Raw genomic sequence first — 18,577 nt, 5'->3', positions numbered from 1 at the left:
CGATCCCGACCGCGGTGGTCGAATTTCAATGGAGACGAAATTCTTGAGGCTCGTGTACTGAGCGATGTCTCTGCAGAATAAAGAACCCCAGGTGGTTGAAATTTCCGGAGCCCTTCATTACGGCGTTCGTGATAGCCTGAGCCGCTTTGGGACGCTAAACCCCCATAAACCCATAAACTTGTCTCTCACACTTCACGGCCTCAACAGTGCACTAGCAACCATGACGGAAAAGTTCTGTTTTCAGGAGCTGTGTTTTCGCGCCAACCAGCCGATGACTCCGAAACACCAGAGCGGCCGCTGACCTGTAACCCGCCTGCGGATAACAGCTACTGGACTACTACTCCGCGCAGTTTTCCAGTGGTCGGCCCAGATGGCGCCACCAGTCGCAGGACGGGGTGACGTGGGTGCGCAGCAGTCACGCATCGTCCCGCGGCCGCGTTTATAGCAGACGCCTTCGCAGTGAAGTTGTTTTGGCGGTGGTCGTGTGCGTGCGCGGTCGCTTTCCTACGGATTATCCGGTGGCTGCCCCGCAAGCGCTTTCCAAGTTTCGCTTTTTTCGGTCTGCGGAGAGGAGCTGCGACGACAGCGAAGTGAGGCAGGGATGCGGCCTCCCACCCGACTTTGGATACTTTACGCCACAGGTGAGCGGCGCGGTGCCTCTCTCGTCTCCTCGCCTTTCCTTTCAGCGGGCTTGTATTACCTCCGCACGTCCGTCAGCCGCCAAGCACATGGTTTTGGGGCGCGGGAACCTCCGAAACTGCGTTCTCGCGTCCGCCTCCCCGCAGATGATGTGCTCCGATGATTGTGGGGCATTGTTTTCTTTGACTTCAGTCTTTCAGCAGGTATTGAAGCTCCGAAGTTGTGATAGGAACGCCCAGCGGGAAGAACAAAAACAACAACAAAGAAGCATCCGTTTTTATTGTTTGAAAGCACGTGCTTCTAAAAATAGTTGAAAACAATGCCGTAGAAGATACAGATTATCTTTGGGCGACAAACACTGCGCACCATGGTTTACTCGAGAATAAGCTATAATAACTTGTTGGAGTTTCTGAATCATCGAACCGCCGCAGCGGTGGCTCAATGGTTATGGTGCTCGGGTGCTGACCCGAAAGGCGCGGGTTCGATTCCCGCCGTAGCGGTCGCATTTCGATGGAGGCGAAATGCTAGACGCCCTTGTACGGTAGCGATGTCAGTGCACGTTGGAGAATCCCAGATGGTCGAAATTTTGTGAGCCCTTCACTCTGAGTCCTTCATGGCCTGGGTCCCTTTGGGACATTAAACACCATAAACCAAACCAAAACCAAATCATCTTACCTATGAGTTGGGCTTGCATCAGAGTTGAAATGATTTCATTAGGCTGAAGATTCGTAGTGATGGGAAAGTGTCTCCACTGCTGTTCTTGATGACCAAATAAAAGTCTGAATACAACATAAGTTATTTCGGTTGTATATACGATGTTTCATGGGAAAAGCACCTTAATATGAAATGTACTCTAACACTGTTCAAACGATGGCAGTTATGCCGCAGCACCGCCACAACGCTGGCACCTGCTAGATTTCTCTCGAGGTTTCCGACATTCCGGTACAATGCTAATTCCTTTAACCTGAAGTTCATGAAATTACGGATCCGATGTCCTTGAGTAAATGCTCCATACATCATTGCGTATGCCTCCGAATTAGTTTGAATAACGCTCTTCATGCTTTCAGAGCCTCTTTTATCAAGGACAGGAGACGACTGGGCGCTATCTTCTCGAATTTAAAACGTCGGTAAACGTCAAATGCAGCTACATTTTGTTTACGTAAAAAAAAGATACAAGACATCAGTTCGAATCATGATCAGAATAAAAGCCGCATGCTATGAACACTGTTACAATAAGCGAATGATTACTGATGAACACCGCTAGGTGCCTGTGTGAGGCGTCCCTCAAACGAAAAGAAGTAAGCTCTTCGATGCGGCCCCCTGCGAAAACAGTCCCGATTCCAAGCATTCGTCTGAGCAAAAGAAGAAAGTGGACTGCAGTCGTGGTTGTGTGTTTTCTCTGTTGCACACAATGCGTTTTTTTGTCAAGCATACGTGAGTTGCCTATTCAAAAGTATTCCTACCCTAAACAGACCTGTCAACATCTGTTATATTCCGAACAGAGCTTCGGCTGCATTGACTCTCATACGTGGTGCAACGCGAGGGTTGGAGCGTTTGCGTTACGACATGCTGGCAAGCTGCTGCAGATTTCAGCTATGAAACTTGAAGCCACATTATGACTTGCCCAGCTACAAGGCCTCATTGCTTATATTGGGAAGCAATTTAAGAGAAATGACATTACGGTATCATTGCATACAGTGGACCAAAGTCAGGCTTTCAATGAGCCGACGATGCTTGAACTGTGTATGATTGATTCTTGTTTCACTTAGCCTTATCGTCATTCATGGAAAGGTTAAACGAGCGAGTTTAGGAATGCCCACGGCAGCAGTATTACTGGGAAGCGAACACGGGCCCTTACAATTTCGGCCATTCGTGGTCGTCGTAATTGCTGAAACGACGTGCAAGGGCAAGTAATAATGCAAAAATGTTTACCACGGAACTTTTCAGTCCGAATGCTTAACAGTCGCATCAAACTTTACACGTGTATTCTAACAACTCTTGTAACAAACAATGTATCCCGCTATTTCTACCTACCCCTAGCCGCGGTGGCTCAGTGGTTACGGCATTCGGCTGCTGACCCGAAAGACGCGGCTTCGATCCCGGCCACGGCGGCCGAATTTCGATGGAGGCGAAATTCTAGAGGCCCGTGTGCTGTGCGATGCCAGTGCACGTTAAAGAACCCCAGGTGGTCGAAATTTCCGGAGCCCTTCACTACGGCGTCCCTCGTAGCCTGAGTCGCTTTGGGACTTTAAACCCGCATAAATCAAACCAACCCTACCATTTCTACCATACTCTAAGCATACGTATAGTATCCACGTATTTATTCTTTCTTTCTCCGAAATTATCCATTGATTTTTTTTTACCGTAAATGAAACATACTTTTTACCGGACACGCTCTTTGACAGCGAGCGTAATTTTCAAGCTCAGTGATGAGATGCTTGATATATAAAATGCGCGCCATGACCTATTTACGGCTTCAATTCTGTCAGGAAGATTCCCACAGCCACGCAATTTTGCTTCAGTCATGCAAAATACCGAGCATCTTTGGAAGTGTCATTTTTAAAGTCAATTATCACGCAGTTCATAATGAAGGCGTGTTGTGAGCCATGTATGCGTTTGGTGCGCTGTCGAAGATTCCCTTCGGTTACATTCGTTTGCACAGCTAGCACACCAATGCACTTGCACCGGCCAACGAAAGGTCTGCAGTACAGGTTTCTGCGTCGCTGTATTCCTATTTTTTTTTTGCAGTTCAATTCATTTCGCATTTTTTAGAACAGTACAAAAATGAAGGGCAAGGAACAAAAAGCTGCTGATTAGCAGCTTGACGAAGGTTGCTGCTTCTTTTCTTCAGAGACACCACATGTTGGTTCAGTTCACCTTAGCGGTAATTAACCAACACAGCGTCGATGCATAGCTTTCAGGCATGTCATTCGCCTGGGAGCAGCGCACACGCCTGCGACATATGGACAACGAGCAGCGACGACTAAAGGAACTCAGTCCCACGAAGACGAGCACATTTAAGTGTTTTTGTCCATTTACGTGTCGTTAGATTTGCGCTTCTATTTTTTCGAACAAGATTACCGGCATCGAAGTGTTGCAAAACGGGCTCGATAGTAGAGTGGCGCATCCATTGGAGCGAATCCAATTAGCGCGCGGGTACTGACGATATCTAATCTCTCTGTGCTCAGCGTGTAGAAACTGCGCTCTTCTGTTGTCTGGTGTAACGTTTCGCTGCAGTGCGTCGACTACTTTCCCTGCGGTCTGCGTTCGTGTACGTGTTGGCGGTGCATTGTGGCTCCCAGTCGGCGATGATCGATGCGCCCTCGCTTGCCAGCAGCGCATGAACCCACTGTCCCGCGGGCGTTGCAGAGACCACAGTGATTCGTTACCACTGACGGGAAACGACTGTCTTGCTTCTCAACGCGCGACACAGGAAGACGAAGAGGTCATACACACTGGCACTCCTCCCCCCCCTCGTTCTGTAGATGACATCAGGGCAGGGAAATCCTCTTTGCTAACCACTTTTATGCTTTTTTCTTTTTTTAGCGTTTATCTATTTATTTATTCCAAAATACTGCAGGCCAATAGATTGGCCCATGCAGGAGGAGCTATACAAGGCATTGCAAATGACAAATACTAAGAAAATATACGGGGTTACAAACAATGAGCAGAATAGCGAAATACAACGCTCATTCACTCGAGAAAATGCTTCTCAAGAGCTTTACTAAAATTTGAGGACTGGAAAATGGCCTCGGGAAGAGAGTTCCAGTCGGAAACAGTCCGTGGAAAAAAACTGTGCTTGAATGAGTCAGTCTTTGCAAAAATGGGTTCCAGCAAATGAATTCGTGAATGGTGTGTTCGGCGCGACAATTTTTTGAGAATTACAGGGCGGGGTGTGTTTAGTTTATGTGTTAAAAGGTTATGCATAAACAACAGACGGGAAATTTTTCTGCCTACTTCAAGTAATGGAATATGGTTGGTTTTCGTTAGTGTTGTAGGTGAGTCTAACCTCCTGTATTTGTTATAAATAAACCTAACCGCTTTCCTTTGCACCATCTCTATCTTGTATATGTCTTTCTTTATGAATGGAGCCCATAATACCGAAGCGAACTCTAATTTGGACCTAATGAATATTTCGCTTCTGTTGTGTTGGGCGGATAAAAAACAACGCCGCGCTGTGATAAGCGCGTAGTCAATGCTTAGATTATTCTTTTTTTTCTCGAAGGTCTGTAAGTGAAAAGGATCAGCTCATGAAGTGTAAAATTTCAGAGCAATCTTTCTCACCTCTTCCAGAAACCACAGTGTCTCTACTGCTGTTTCACATATATACTGTTTTGACTTCGGTCTCAGAATAACTAGTAAAGGTTGTTCTAGCTCGATGCATTTATAAATATCCTATACTTTGCGTCACTAATTTCATTGTTTTTCTAGCTAGGAGGTCCTCTTAAAATCGTTGACTATAGGACTTACTTTTGTATGACCATTCCAAAATTGACCACTGACGAAGTCAATAATGAATTTCTGATCCTGATTTCTATTTTTATTCCTCCTTGGCTTCACTGAAGAGTTGGTGTGTATTTCTAATTCATTTCTGCATTCCAAGCCTGCAAATTATTTTCAGGATTGAAATATCAATAAATAAGTGAAATAAATTAAACAAGGCTTTATATGGGCCGAACAGTGGCGAAAGTGATGCAGCAAGATTATACAGTTAAGTCAAGTTTTTCTTTTCGTCGAGAAGTAGGAGGCAGGACTGAAAGTGTGAAGGGCAGATTGACAAGGCCCTGGTCCGCTACAATAATGGGTGGAGCAACAGATAAGAGGCAAATCAGTTTGGAACGTGCACAATTTTAGACATGGAAGAGTTTCATGCCATTATTTTTGTCCATATAAAAATAAGATGCACAGTAAGGCACAAAGAAAACAAAAATAGACACGTGCTACATTTTACAGTCATAAAAACGGAATACGTCAACATGAAAACATTCTAAACACAAAAGAACATTTGGTTCACAGCAGTTGTTCACGGCAAAAAAGACGAATTTGACGATTAGATTCATTAACTGGATCGAATCCAGCTACATGCACCTTATTTAGTAGTTTCGGTGCAGTCTAGCATAATGATGAGTGCATGAATACTTACGAGGTATCGAAACAAAATATTTTTTGTTATTTCGCGTTTGTCGGTCTCGTATATTTTTTTTTCGTTCTGCTTACAATAACACTGGCTTTAGATTTGAAAAAAATATGAGCTACGATTATTTTCTAATCAAAGAAAAACACTGAGAGACTGTGAAAGCTCTTTGGTTGGATGGCAGTAAGACACATACGTAACATACTGCAATGCTCTTTTCTGCAAAATAGTGTGATTTGGATAAGTTGGGTGTCCTTGTGATGCGCCAGAGTAAGCTGCAGAGCAGTGAAGCTGTAGCGGATGCATGTTATATCGCAAAAGTTTTATTTTAGCGGGCAGCAAGTATCTTGTTCGGTCGATGGCATCAACTGCTGATGCAAGGTTTGAATGTAGGTAATCAATGTGGTCGTTCCATGTAAGGGGCCTTGAAAAGACGACTGCGAGTTAACAATTTCAACTTTTTTCTGTTCCCAAGCGTACGCTCAAGGCATAGGTTGTTCTTATTTGGAAATACTTATTATTGATCAATAATATCGGAAACGAGCTTAGTTCTCACGCAGAATAATGCGAGCGCAGCGAAAGTGATGCGATTAGTTCTCCATCTGCATAAAAATGGACAGCAAATGCGCAAGCCATTCCAAACGTGGCCAACGTACAATGGCTTGTTCTATAAAAAAGATTATGGACATGTGTTATGCCACGTCTCTGCGGTAAATCTGTTTTAAAGAAAAAACTTTCCGGTGGCGACAGCCACGTTGAGACCTTGATAAGAATAGGGTAGGCTGTTGAAAAAAAATAGCGGTATATATTTACAAATAGAAACAATAGTAAAAGTATACGTTCTTTTCATCACGACGGATGCTGTGCTATTTCAGTGCGAGAACACTACTTCACTAACACTCCTGAAAAGGGCGAGGTGTGTCTCAAGCCTCCAAGATACCTGCAGAAGTGAAAAATTTCAGGGGGGCGCTTTGTTGACCTAAAGTGCGGTGAGGCGGAAGCTTTAAACGCGGTTTTGCTATTTGTGTCACTGATGTGTGGTTAAGATGTTTAGCTTCGCCTCCAAGAGTGAAACGCGACAGCGTCTTGCAACGCTGCCAGGGAGTCCACAGAACGCCATCGCCCGTTCGGCTCTACTCCTTGCTAGTCGGTAAATTGGTTTTTGAGGAAACGAAATGTATCTCTCTCCCATATCTCGGTGAACACCTGATCCTCGCCTTAAGGGAAGGGAGTAAGATGGGACTGAACGAGGACGCCGTATTAGCTAGACGCGCCTTTGTTCGTTCCAACCCATCGAGCTGGCATGGCGGAGAGGTTAGCGTGATCGTCTCGCACTCCGGAGACACTGAATCGATTCCTCAACTAGACCAATTACCTACTCGGTTTTATTTATTTATGTGGACTGACTAGAAAGGTTAATTAGGCTAATTGGTCTTTAACATTTGTCCTGATGCCATCCATCATGTCCTGTCATTCACCTGTCAAGTGATGGAAAACTCTGGGATGTTCGACACACTGTCTATGAAACGTCTAGAAACATCTATTAACGATGGTTAATGATAGTTAAGCATGACTTTCACACTTCGTGATACTAGTTAATGTATGGTCAATGATAACATGACCTTAATTAGTACCCTGATCAATTAGTGTTAGTTAAGGTGCAGGCGCAGTGCACAGTCCCACATGCCACTTGTTTACTGCTAACTACCAATTAGTCATTTAGTCATTAAGTACAAAGATATAAGCATGAAATCCCTTTATATCATGTTCCGATGTCTTTCGATTGCACCCGATTAAGTATCGATTGCCTATTGATTGGCATATGCCCATATAAGGCATGCATCCGAAACGCGGACACATTTGCTAACACGTCTTGGTCACGACAGTATGAGGCATTAAAGGCTTTCGCCTTAAAATGCGCATACAAATTGGCTCCTTGGACAAGTGGACACCTCATTCACGCGTTGAGCTGCGTGGCGGTTGGGACAGAGAGGTGACACGGCTTCATGCGTTGCCAGTAACGCGGATCAGGAGCAAAACGCGTTTTCGTTGACAGCATTGTTGCAGAAACGCAGCACTTGAGCAATAATAGCTCGCGGGCATTCTTTGGGTGAATTGGCAATGACGATGAAAAAAAATACACTCAGTAGATTTGGAGGAGACGAGTAACGTGGTTGAGATTTTAAAACAAGCGGGGCAAGCCCGGGTCGACTCAATCTGCTCCAAGGTGGATGGCGCATCTACGCAGCAGCAATATATGGCGGTGCTGTCTACCTGCTAATACCTACTTTCGCTCAATATTTCGTGCTTAGCAATGTCGTCAATTTTTTTTTTTTGTAAAACGTCACTCTACAGTGAGCAAAAAGGCATGTTCCATCGTATGAATTTTTCGCGCTGGTAAAAAATAGGAGTAATGTGCCGCCGTGGTGACTCAGTGCTTGTGGCTCTCGGCTGCTGACCCGAAAGACGTGGGTTCGATCCCGGCTGCAGCGGTCGAATTTCAATGGAGGCTTGGGACGTTAAACCCGCATAAAACAAACTAAACCAAATTGGAGTAATGAGGTTGTATCACTCCCAAAAATTCCGCAATTAATTTCCCACGACTTACATCACTGGAATATTTTATTTATTTATTTATTTATTGAACCAGGGCGAAAGGCATTAGAGAGAGGAGTGGTTACAAACAAGAAATGCATCAAAAGAACATTGAGTCTTTAAAAAATTCTGATATTTATAAAATGTTAGCTTGTGCTTTGCGAAAATGCTGGTTGTCATTAATTTCGGAAATTTTAGCGTGAAGTTTGTTTCATTCACGTGAAGCGCGAGGCAAGAAGGACTGAAATATGCTGATAAGTTGTTGAATGTTTCCATGCCAACGTTGTGGCGATGATCGGCGGGGTTTTAAATGTAGTGGGCACGAGCAAGGAGTGTGTTCCATAGAGTGGAATGATGGTACAATTTATGAGAAACACTGAGACGAAATATTTTTCGCCGACATGCTAAAGAATGCAAAGAGAGGTAAGCTTTCGTGCTAGTTACGCTTGCACCAGGATTGAAGTTCGATAAAGTAAAACGCGCCGCACTATTCTGGACTATCTCCAGCGAAGTGTTTTTCGTGGTGGGGATCCCGCATGGCAGCTCTATATTCCAGTTGTGAACGGACTCGCGCTTGGTAAAGCAATACTTTAAGATATGATGGGGTTTCCGTGTAGTTTCGGAGTAGGTAGCCCAACATGCGGTTAACACTGTTAATAATGTACTCGATGTGCTGCGACCAGGAGAGGTCTGCAAAAATGGGGATGCGCAATTATTTATATGCAGTGGCAGATTCTAGCAAAACGTTCTTTAAGCAGTACCTGGAAGGAGTATTACCGTGTCGGGATACTCGCATTACATTACATTTGTCAGTGTTTAGGTTCATGGGCCAATCATAACAACAAATACAAATATAGGTATGATCGCTCTGAAGAAGGTTAGCAACATCGGGCGATTTATTTCGCGAAAAACAACGGAATTATCGGCAAACAGATGGATGTTAGATGCTTCTTTGGCAAGGGGATCATTGGTGTAAACGAGAAATACTGAAAGGTGAATCATAGTTGTCAGCGGAAATAAACTGTGATCGCTTAGGAAGAGACTATTCGACCCATTTCAAAACGTTATGGTCAATGTTCATTTGAATTAGTTTGAAAAATAATAAGCGCTGACATACCTTGTCGTAAGCGTTAGACAAGTCGAGGAAAATGCAGTCAGCCTCTGGTGCCCAACCTAAAGGAAGGTACAGATTGTAAAACAAAAATAAATAAACAAACAAACAAACAAACAAACAAACAAGCCACCAAACAAGCAAGCAAACAAACAAGCAAACAAACAAACAAACAAACAAACAAACAAGTCACCAAACAAGCAAGCAAACAAACAAGCAAACAAACAAACAAACAAACAAGCCAGCAAACAAGCAAGCAAACAAGAAAAGAAGCAAACAACTATCGACTATCAACTATCCTTATCAACGATACTATTTTGTACCGGCCCGCCGGACTTTTGTAATTTGTATGTTTGTTTGTAATGTAGTAGGAGGCTGAGGCCCTGTCAGGCAACATTGTGCCTTTAGCCTCAGCCCCTTCTTAGGCAAACGTCTAAGCAACAAATAAAAAAGAAAGAAAGAAATAATGCATTCTGGATCTATGTGGCTACAGTATCAGGTATAAAACAACGAAAAAATTTTTTCAGTACTTCCCGAATATGGAGTGTTTACTGGTGCAGGGAACAGATTTAACCTTTCTTTTATTTTAGTTTCAAAGCAAGAAACGCCTTACTCCTCTTCTGTGCGTTCTTGAAGGAAGGTTGCAGAAAAAAGAAATGGGGTTAAGAAAAGGGCTCTGTCACAGTTCCGCGCGTACACTGCATACGCACGGTACGACGCGCATGCGAGAGCACGTTTTTGGGCCCTCATTTCCGCCCCAGATGAGGAAGGATCACTGCTCGCAGTTCCTGCCGAGATAGCATGCACAGAGGAGCTCTCGAGTGCTTGGTCTCACCCAGAGAGGGACTCAAGACGAAGCGTTAACGGGTGTGTCCCGGCATAAATTAGAGATTGAATGATGTGCGAGGAGCCAACAATCATATTTATGAGTACAGAATAAATCACAAGAGGAGAACTGTGGGGAATATTTCTTAAGGTGAGCAGCTGCGAGAAACTTTCGGAACGGAAAATGTCTCGAAATGGCTCGTCCCTGCGTCGCCTTTCCCGATACTTCCCTAGCATCTGGCCTCTAGGGGTTCTACAACGACGTTGCTGTCGTTGGGAGGACAGCCATTTCAGTGGATGCGATCCTGGAGTGATGATCTCTTTTTGTGCATTATCGTAATTATACTGACCATGGGCTGAATCTGCATTGTTCGAGCCGCACAACCAAAAATAGACCAACTGCCACGGCTATTTTAGCATTTACATCATGAGCCGATATGCTGCGCTACTAACCAAGCATTAAAGCTATTCGCTAATGACACCCAAGACGCTGTGCAGTTTGTGACAGTGGCTGCAAAGTTGTACTAACCACGCACTTTCTACAGGCACACTTTTTGAGCTACTGGGCTCACAAGAAATTAACTTGCTGTATTTTCTGTTATACAATCCGCACTTGGTCTGTAGTCAGCAAGGCTCAATTCTGGCAGAAAAAAAAAATTGCTGCATTGTCCGCAACGGATATACATAGCCTGCAGGAGTCAGGTGTGCGACGAGCGCCTAAAAATGTCCTTACACGCACTGCAAGTATCATAAAACGTCGCAAGAAAATAAACTTGACAAATTTCTTGCCATATTTGGCGATATTGAAGAAAAAACACTATAGTCCGCACCTAAAAATAGCCCGAAAATTTTAAAAGTGCGCTGCGCATATACCGGAAATTACGGTATATGCGTATCCCCGCAGAGTAGGTACAGCCTCCTGATAACACCCTTACTACTCCGTTCCCCGGTTGTGTCGTCGTTACTTTCGCTCAGCTAGCTTACTGTACACATTGCAAGTGTTCTTTGAAGACATAACGGGAGCTAGTCTGTAATATATGGTAATATATGGTGTAATGCTGAGCTTATAAGGCAGCAAAAAGGGAATAAGCTGACCTACAGCGCACTCCCTTTGAAGGGCGGGGCATTCTGCGCAAGTCCTGGGGTAGACTTCTAGCACTAAACACACGGCATAAATACGGTTATCAACGGAAACGAGTTCCCTCTTCAAAACCCAGCAGTTCCAAGAATTTTAAAAGAGATTTCAATCTCCTCCATTTGGTAACCTCGAGACCTCCGCTGCGGTGTTTCAATACTTTCTCCCATTTCTAACTGCATCGAGTTACTATTATTTGCGTTAGGAGTATGCCTCCATTGCCGTGAACAAGCATTCCGTATGTTTAGCGATCGAAATCTACCCCGGGACTTGTGATGCATACCCGCCCCTAAATGGGAATGTGGTAGAAGATTACCTACTCTGTTTTCACTTCCATATAGGCTAATTCGCATTAGGAGTGTGTAGTCTCAGAAGTTTAGCGTGGGAAGCACTTAAATGTGTTGTTGCCTGCTACGCGCCGCGAAAACCTCCAGTTTCATGAGAAGGCGATCTAGTAACATTCATACAGTGCTCAAGAAAACCTTTTTCTTTTCTGGGGATAAGCACCGCAGTTCAAAAGGCGTTGTCAAGACTGAGACTTCTCTCTTAAGCAGTGAAATGTCAGTTTTTTTTTTAAAGATAATCGAGTATCCGAAACAAGTGACTCAACTGCCTTGCATGCTTATTTCTTCGCTCGTGCGTTTGCTTGAACATGCTGAAGCCGTGTAAACATTTATCGCAAGAGTGGCATGTAATAGATGAGCAGGGCGTACGAGCAAAAACATGGTCATCATGAGCTGGCAGTGACTTCCACAGACTCTCCAGCATCAAAGACCGAACACTGTCTGGGCAATGTTCGGCCTCTGTCATTGGATAGCATGGCAAAGTTCGTCAGTACTGGAGGAGTACCATATATCACGGCAGCAATCTTTATTGGCCAGCTGCAGTGCGACATAAAAGTAAGTTGTAGGCGGCAAGTATATTATCATTTATGGCGTTCTGTCATTCGAAACTGTAGTTCGACCCAAAGCGAACGCATTTGTGCTCTTGTTTACGTCTGGGTCACCGTCCTTGGCGGCAGAGTGGCGCCGCTGTGTAACTCAATAGGCGGTGTGGAATTCTGCCGCTGCCGGTCCCCGTCGAGATACGCGGTCGCAGAGCTTTCCACTTGCACTTGGCATCCTCACGTCACAACATACGCCTTCTTCCATGACAAGGCTTCTAGGCACCGCCATACCACTGAGAGTCTAGCGCGCTGGATACGAAATACTTTACCAGCGTTTGCCTTGGGGCTGGTTGTCTCACGATTAAAGACGGATTTCTTCGCATTACTTCAGGCACACGTGCTTGAACCAAAACGAAGCACGTCTTCTGGCAACAAGTTGTGTTGTTTTATTCGTTTGTGATGAATTATTTCAATAATCTATTCATGTACCCGCGTTCTTTCAGCGGACACCATAGCGCTGTTTCCTCGAACAGGCGGGCTTGACGTCCCGTCTGTTCTCCGCCAGGTAGTTACATGCAGTGACCTGAACGCTCCGCGTGTTCTACCTAGGACGATGAACAGCTTGACGCCCCACTCCAGCTGTTTTTGTGCTTTGTGTCGTGCGCGTGTGATTGAACAGTGATCTCCCAGATCTTCACGAGCGTGCGACCTGTATATATGTATATGTTTACCATGTAGATATGTAAATAGATTCATTGAAAGTGTACCCCTCCCCCTGTCCTTTCTACTGTCCCCTCACCCCTTTTCTTTCACTTCTACTCTCTGCCTGCTATCCTTTATTTCGCTGCCCCAGCTCAGGTGCTTCCAGTCGCGATAGCAGATGCCGGGGCAGCAAACATTCTTTTACCTTCCATATCAAATGTTCAACCACTACTACTACTACTACCATAGCGCTGTGGTGTCCGTCTTTTCCTTGTGTCTGTCTTAAAGTTGCGCGTTGTTTTTTAGTTGGTTCGTGGTTTATCGGGGTTTAACGTCCTAAAGCGACTCTACCTTGAGTGGCGCCGTAGTGAAGGGCTTCGGAAATTTCAACCACCTGGGGTTCTTTAACGTGCAGTGATATCGCACAGTACACGGGCCTCTAAAATTTCGCCTCCATCGAAACTCAACCGCTGCAGCCGGGATGGAGTCCGCGTCTTTCGGGTCAGCAGCCGAGCACCATAACCACTGAGCCACCGCGGCGGCATCTACAGTTCAGTAAATATTCGTTTTTACGCTCATATAGCTATGCATTTCCGACACTTATTCACTCCCGTTAGGTCTGTACCTCCGTTTTTACGTTGCCTTCGTTTTACATACCGTTAATGGCATTCCTCTTTCGCCACACTATCTGCTAGCATTCTTTACCTACTGCATATTCGTCTGTTATTACTACTTTTTCTTATCGCCCCGCAACTTCCCTTTCTTCTGCCTTTGGGGCAGTCACAGCTCATCGCAAGGCACGGCCTCCGTTGCGCATCCTATTGCTATACGACTCTGTTCCATTTTGGAGAAGGCTTCGGGGCACTTCTTGTCCGAAGTTCTCGCGGAAGTCCCCGCGCATGCGTTCTTCTTCTTATTGCACTTCCACATTGGGTGCACACTTGCCTTCAGCATTTAAAGCGGATTTGTTTATGTCCTGGACATGACGTATACCAGCCAAACGGAGTGCTATTGCAACTCGTTCTCGTTTTGCGTCTTGGATGAAGTCGCATAATAACTGTGTACAAAAAGAATGACTGATGCGCTGGCTAGAATTCGGCGCCATTGGGTGCGTCATCGAGAAATATAAAACGACCACATCGGGACTTAGCGTTAAGCGTAGGGACAAATGTTCAGAGCAGTTACATGAGTGCGTAAGTACGCGCATGCAATTAGGCTTGTCTTAACGGGAGTTGCCTACTGCCGAAGGCCGAGGGGTTCGGCTGGCGGGCATAAATTTCCGCGTTCAAGATGTGACTTGACGGTCGCACTTTGATCAACGGGAAATCCAAGAAACTCTTAGGATAGCTGTTACTCTGTAACGCGATGTACAATAACAGCTGTTTGTGGACTGGAATACAATAATTTTTACTCATAATGGTCATTTTCTCTTTAAGAGTACGTGTGATCTCACTCTGCAGTCACTCGCACGTCACTACGTCCGAACCGTTTAGCGTGACACGCTGCGGTGATAGCATGCGTGCCATCACTCCTGGCTATCCTCAGTTTTACGCCGACGCCGCAGAGCCGGAAGACGAGCCATTGACAGACGTCACTGTGAAACGATCGTGTTAAAGGCTCTTCGGGGAGCCTGAATATCTTCGAGGGACTGAAATCAATCCGGAGCCGTCTATTGCGTCTTCCTTCAGTGAATAATAACCATTCGGCCAACCACATTCCGCTCATTCTTGCAATAATAATAATAATAATAATAATAATAATAATAATAATAATAATAATAATAATAATAATAATAATAATAATAATAATAATAATAATAATAATAATAATAATAATAATAATAAATTGGTTTTGAGGAAACGACATGGCGCAGCATCTGTCTCGCATATCTCGGCGGACACCTGAACCGCGCCGTAAGGGAAGGGAGGAAGGTGGGCGTGAAAGAAGAAAGAGAGAAATAGGTGCCGTAGTGGAGGTCTCCGGAATAATTTTGACCACCTGGGGATCTTTAACGTGCACTGCCATCGCACAGCACATGGGCGCCTCTTGCGTTTCGCCTCCATCGAAACGCGGCCGCCGCGGTCGGGTTCGAACACGGGTACTCCGGCTCGGTAGACGAGCGCCTTACCATTGAGCCACCGCGGCTTGCAGCCACTAGCATTTATGCATTGCAGCCAGTAAAGGACACCCCGTTATGTTTAATGCACATCATCTGCACGCCTGCATCTCCGCAGCATACGCTTCGGACTGCTTGTCTCCCAAAGAGACGAGTGGCAGCCACACGATCGGTTCATGGCGTTCGCTCCCGCCGCGCTGTCGAAAGCAGGCTTGACCTCGGGCTACGTGCCACGAGACACGCTGTTTGCTGCGCGGAAGCGATATCTGCCACTCGCCTCACACTGCCTCCTGCCTGCGGTCTGCGCCGGCTAACGAGCTCCTAACGCCAAGGACAGACACGGAAGCAGCTTGCTTTCAGCTCGAATTTAGTCCTTCTCTTTTCGTACTCTGGAAGTTGTAAGACTCCAGAAGAGGGATAATACGGGCTGGTTGGTAGTACATGTTGACGGAAGACAAGTAACAGCGCTGTTTTGAAGACGGGACACAGAACGAGACTCTGTCTCGTTTTCTGTCCCGTCTTCAGAAAGCGCTGTTACTTCTTTTACGTCAAGTTCTAAGACGTAATGGCGAAGCAAACTGAATGCCCACATGACTTCTGTTTTTTGAGCACATCGTGTCTAGTGCTTGTTTGAAATGGCTTTCGCACTGCTACAAGAACATTGTGTGTGTGTGTGTGTATATATATATATATATATATATATATATATATATATACGAGGGAGATATTTTTTTGATGATCCAAGCACAACGTGCAGTCTTACTGCGATGCTGATTCCATGGAGGTGAGAAAACGAATTCGAAGTTAGTCGCTTTTACTCGGATGTGGCCAATAAACCAGAAGGCGTTTAAGTCTATACGTGTCACTTGGACAATCTCTTCATTTTAATTCGGTTGTCTCGTCTATGAGCCAAAATGACAGTGATGTACATAGCGCGTTGTCTGTGGTGCCTCGTCATCGGCCTCGCCATGGAGATGGCAGAACCAGAACAGCCGAGCAAATATTCGACGGTCGCGTTTCCTCATGATTGGAGGAAGGGCGGGGGGAGCTGTTAGCTTGCTGGTGCACTACTTGTGTCTTCTAGCATGCGAAGCTATGCAGGAGTGGGCTGCGCCAAATGAGCCGCCTGTTAGAAGAGAGGTTTTGGGACTGGGCTAGTTGGAACATCTCATAAATGCTGCGCTGCGGAGGTTAAGCGCAATTGCGCTTAACCTCAGCATTTGTCCAGTTTCTTTGTCCGTGTACAACTAAGCAGCGCAGCATTTATGAATAGAAGAGAGGCTTCTGAATCTGCTCCCCTTTCTGCTTATTAAAGATGTAAGCCACCGGACGGGGGATTTCATCTAACAGAACAACCTTAAGCAAGACAACTTCAAAGAGCCGGCGTGTTAAGAAATTCAAAGGAATTTTATAGAAAAAATATGTCAGGACTGTCACAAACATTAAGTGCGTAGGTATTTCAACCGACAAAGCAGGAGTGGTGCTGGAGCTTTGTTTCGTGTTTTTCTCCTGTCGCGGTACATTGTCCTGTCGTCCACAAGTGGCCACTTCACTTGAATGGCCAGAATGAGAAAAGGCCTTGAGAGGATTACCCATGCACCTCCGACAACCTCCCTCGACCTAACTCCCCTCCACCCGCCGCGGTGGCTCAGTGGCTGCGGCGCTCGGCTGCTGACCCGAAAGACGCGGGTTCGATCCCGGCCGCAGAGGCCGAATTTCGATGGAGGCGAAATTCTAGAGGTCCGTGTGCTGTGCGATGTCAGTGCACGTTAAAGAACCCCACGTGGTCGAAATTTCCGGCGTCCCTCATAGCCTGAGTCGCTTTGGGACGTTAAACCCCAATAAACTAACAAGCCAATAACTCCCCCCCTCCCGGAGAAAAGGAGAAGACTAAAGTTTACCGTTGTTCTTAGAAGGCTTCTCGTTGGGAACAGTTTGGGTCGCCCCGGACTTCTTTCGTATAGTCCAGGGCTTCCACGGACACAGCCGCCATGCAGGCTCGGTCTATAAAGGCGAGCTGGTTCACCAGGATCGTGCTGGTCAAGGCCGCCTTCCATTGCTCCAATGCGGCACTTTGATGCGAAGGCACCGCCGGGGTACGTTGGCAGGCCGACCTGGTATGGAATAATGTAGCCCTGTCGCCGCTACATTGGTTATTTGGCAACGCGAGTGAAGCCTCTGAGTCGGGCTCAGCCAAGCCTCGTCGCGCATCAGGAACACACCACTAAAATACGGTGCGGGGCAATTCGGTGCATGGTTTGCGCTCTCCGTCTCGTCGTCTCTTCCTCTGGACTGCCCCGTTTGGCGCTTCATTTTTCTACGAACACACCACGCGGTCTCCCTCACGATTCTGCAGCACCATCAAACCAGAGTTCCTCTCGTTGGGTGCGCACAAAGCTTTGGTCACTCAATGGAGCTGATTTTGAATTCAGCAACGAGGCTCAGACGGCAATCGCGCTCCGCTTGAAACCTTGTGGACGGCGTCTGTTCTGTCGGGCGCGCTGGCACGGATACGGCAGTGTAAAGGATGAGCCACCGTTTTTTCCTTTCCTTCCGTTTCACCACTGTGCAGCTAAGTATCCGCTTGCATTCGCTGAACTTCAAAGGCGAAAGTTACCTACTCTCATCCACTCACTCTGCTCGCATGCTCATTGCATGCTTGCAAGAGAAGGCAAGCGTGACAGGGGGCGGCAGAAGTTAGGGGGGCGGATAAGATGTTTACGGGGACGCGGTGGCCGCAGCTGGCGAAGGACAGGGTTAATTGAAGAGACATGGGAGAGGCCCTGCAGTGGGCGTAGTCAGGCTGATGATGATGATGAATTGCCGTTACAACCGGTGTCCTTTCGTTGTGTTTCTCTCTTACCGCCTTCGATTTATGTTGATTAGCCCGTTCGTTTGGGCGAATTGGCTCATTCACAAAAGTATGAGATTGTACGAAGAAGACACACACTAACTTCGAGTCCATATGAAATCTACGGAGAGGAGCTTCCAGCTGTTTATTTATTTCTGACACAGCAGCTACAGTTCACACCAGCGAGAGTGATCAGAAGAGGTCAGGATAGCTTGAAGCAAAAAGCTTGAAGCGATTCAGATCAGCAATACTGCAGCCAGGTATTATATGCGAAGCCAAGTTTCACCAAACTTAACTCTCATATATCCGAAAGCGAAACAGCAACAAATTCTTCTGATGAATTCAAGGAGCCAGCATGTATAGTAAATCGGTGATAGTGAAACATGGCTACTTAGAATCGTTGGAAAAGCAGTGGCAAGAAGTAAAACAGAGACAATGACTAAAGTTGCAGTAAACACCAGGTCAACAGTGCAAAGTATGTCATAGCAAAGTAGAGTGAAGAATAAAATTATGCCAGGCGAAATCAGCATCAAACCTTAAAAAGCTAACATGTGTCTGTAAGTCAAGCAAGTTGTACAACAAA

At 45.9% G+C, this 18,577-nt stretch overlaps 1 protein-coding gene across 1 annotated transcript in view; it reads left to right on the top strand.

Annotated features, from left to right (window-relative positions):
* Positions 1-391: 391 nt before the first annotated feature.
* The window catches only part of LOC149334849 (uncharacterized), a 223,931-nt gene continuing 205,745 nt past the window's right edge, over positions 392-18,577 (top strand). Inside the window, exon 1 of the mRNA XM_089551478.1 lies at positions 392-641. Coding sequence (XP_089407604.1) covers positions 602-641 — 40 coding nt within the window. The 5' untranslated portion in view covers positions 392-601. The remainder of the gene's footprint in view (positions 642-18,577) is intronic.

Source organism: Amblyomma mixtum, chromosome 7 (genome assembly GCF_055824585.1).
Source record: "Amblyomma mixtum isolate Tamu chromosome 7, ASM5582458v1, whole genome shotgun sequence".
NCBI classification, from domain to species: Eukaryota; Metazoa; Arthropoda; class Arachnida; order Ixodida; family Ixodidae; genus Amblyomma; species Amblyomma mixtum.
This window is presented reverse-complemented; position numbering and strand designations above follow the sequence as displayed.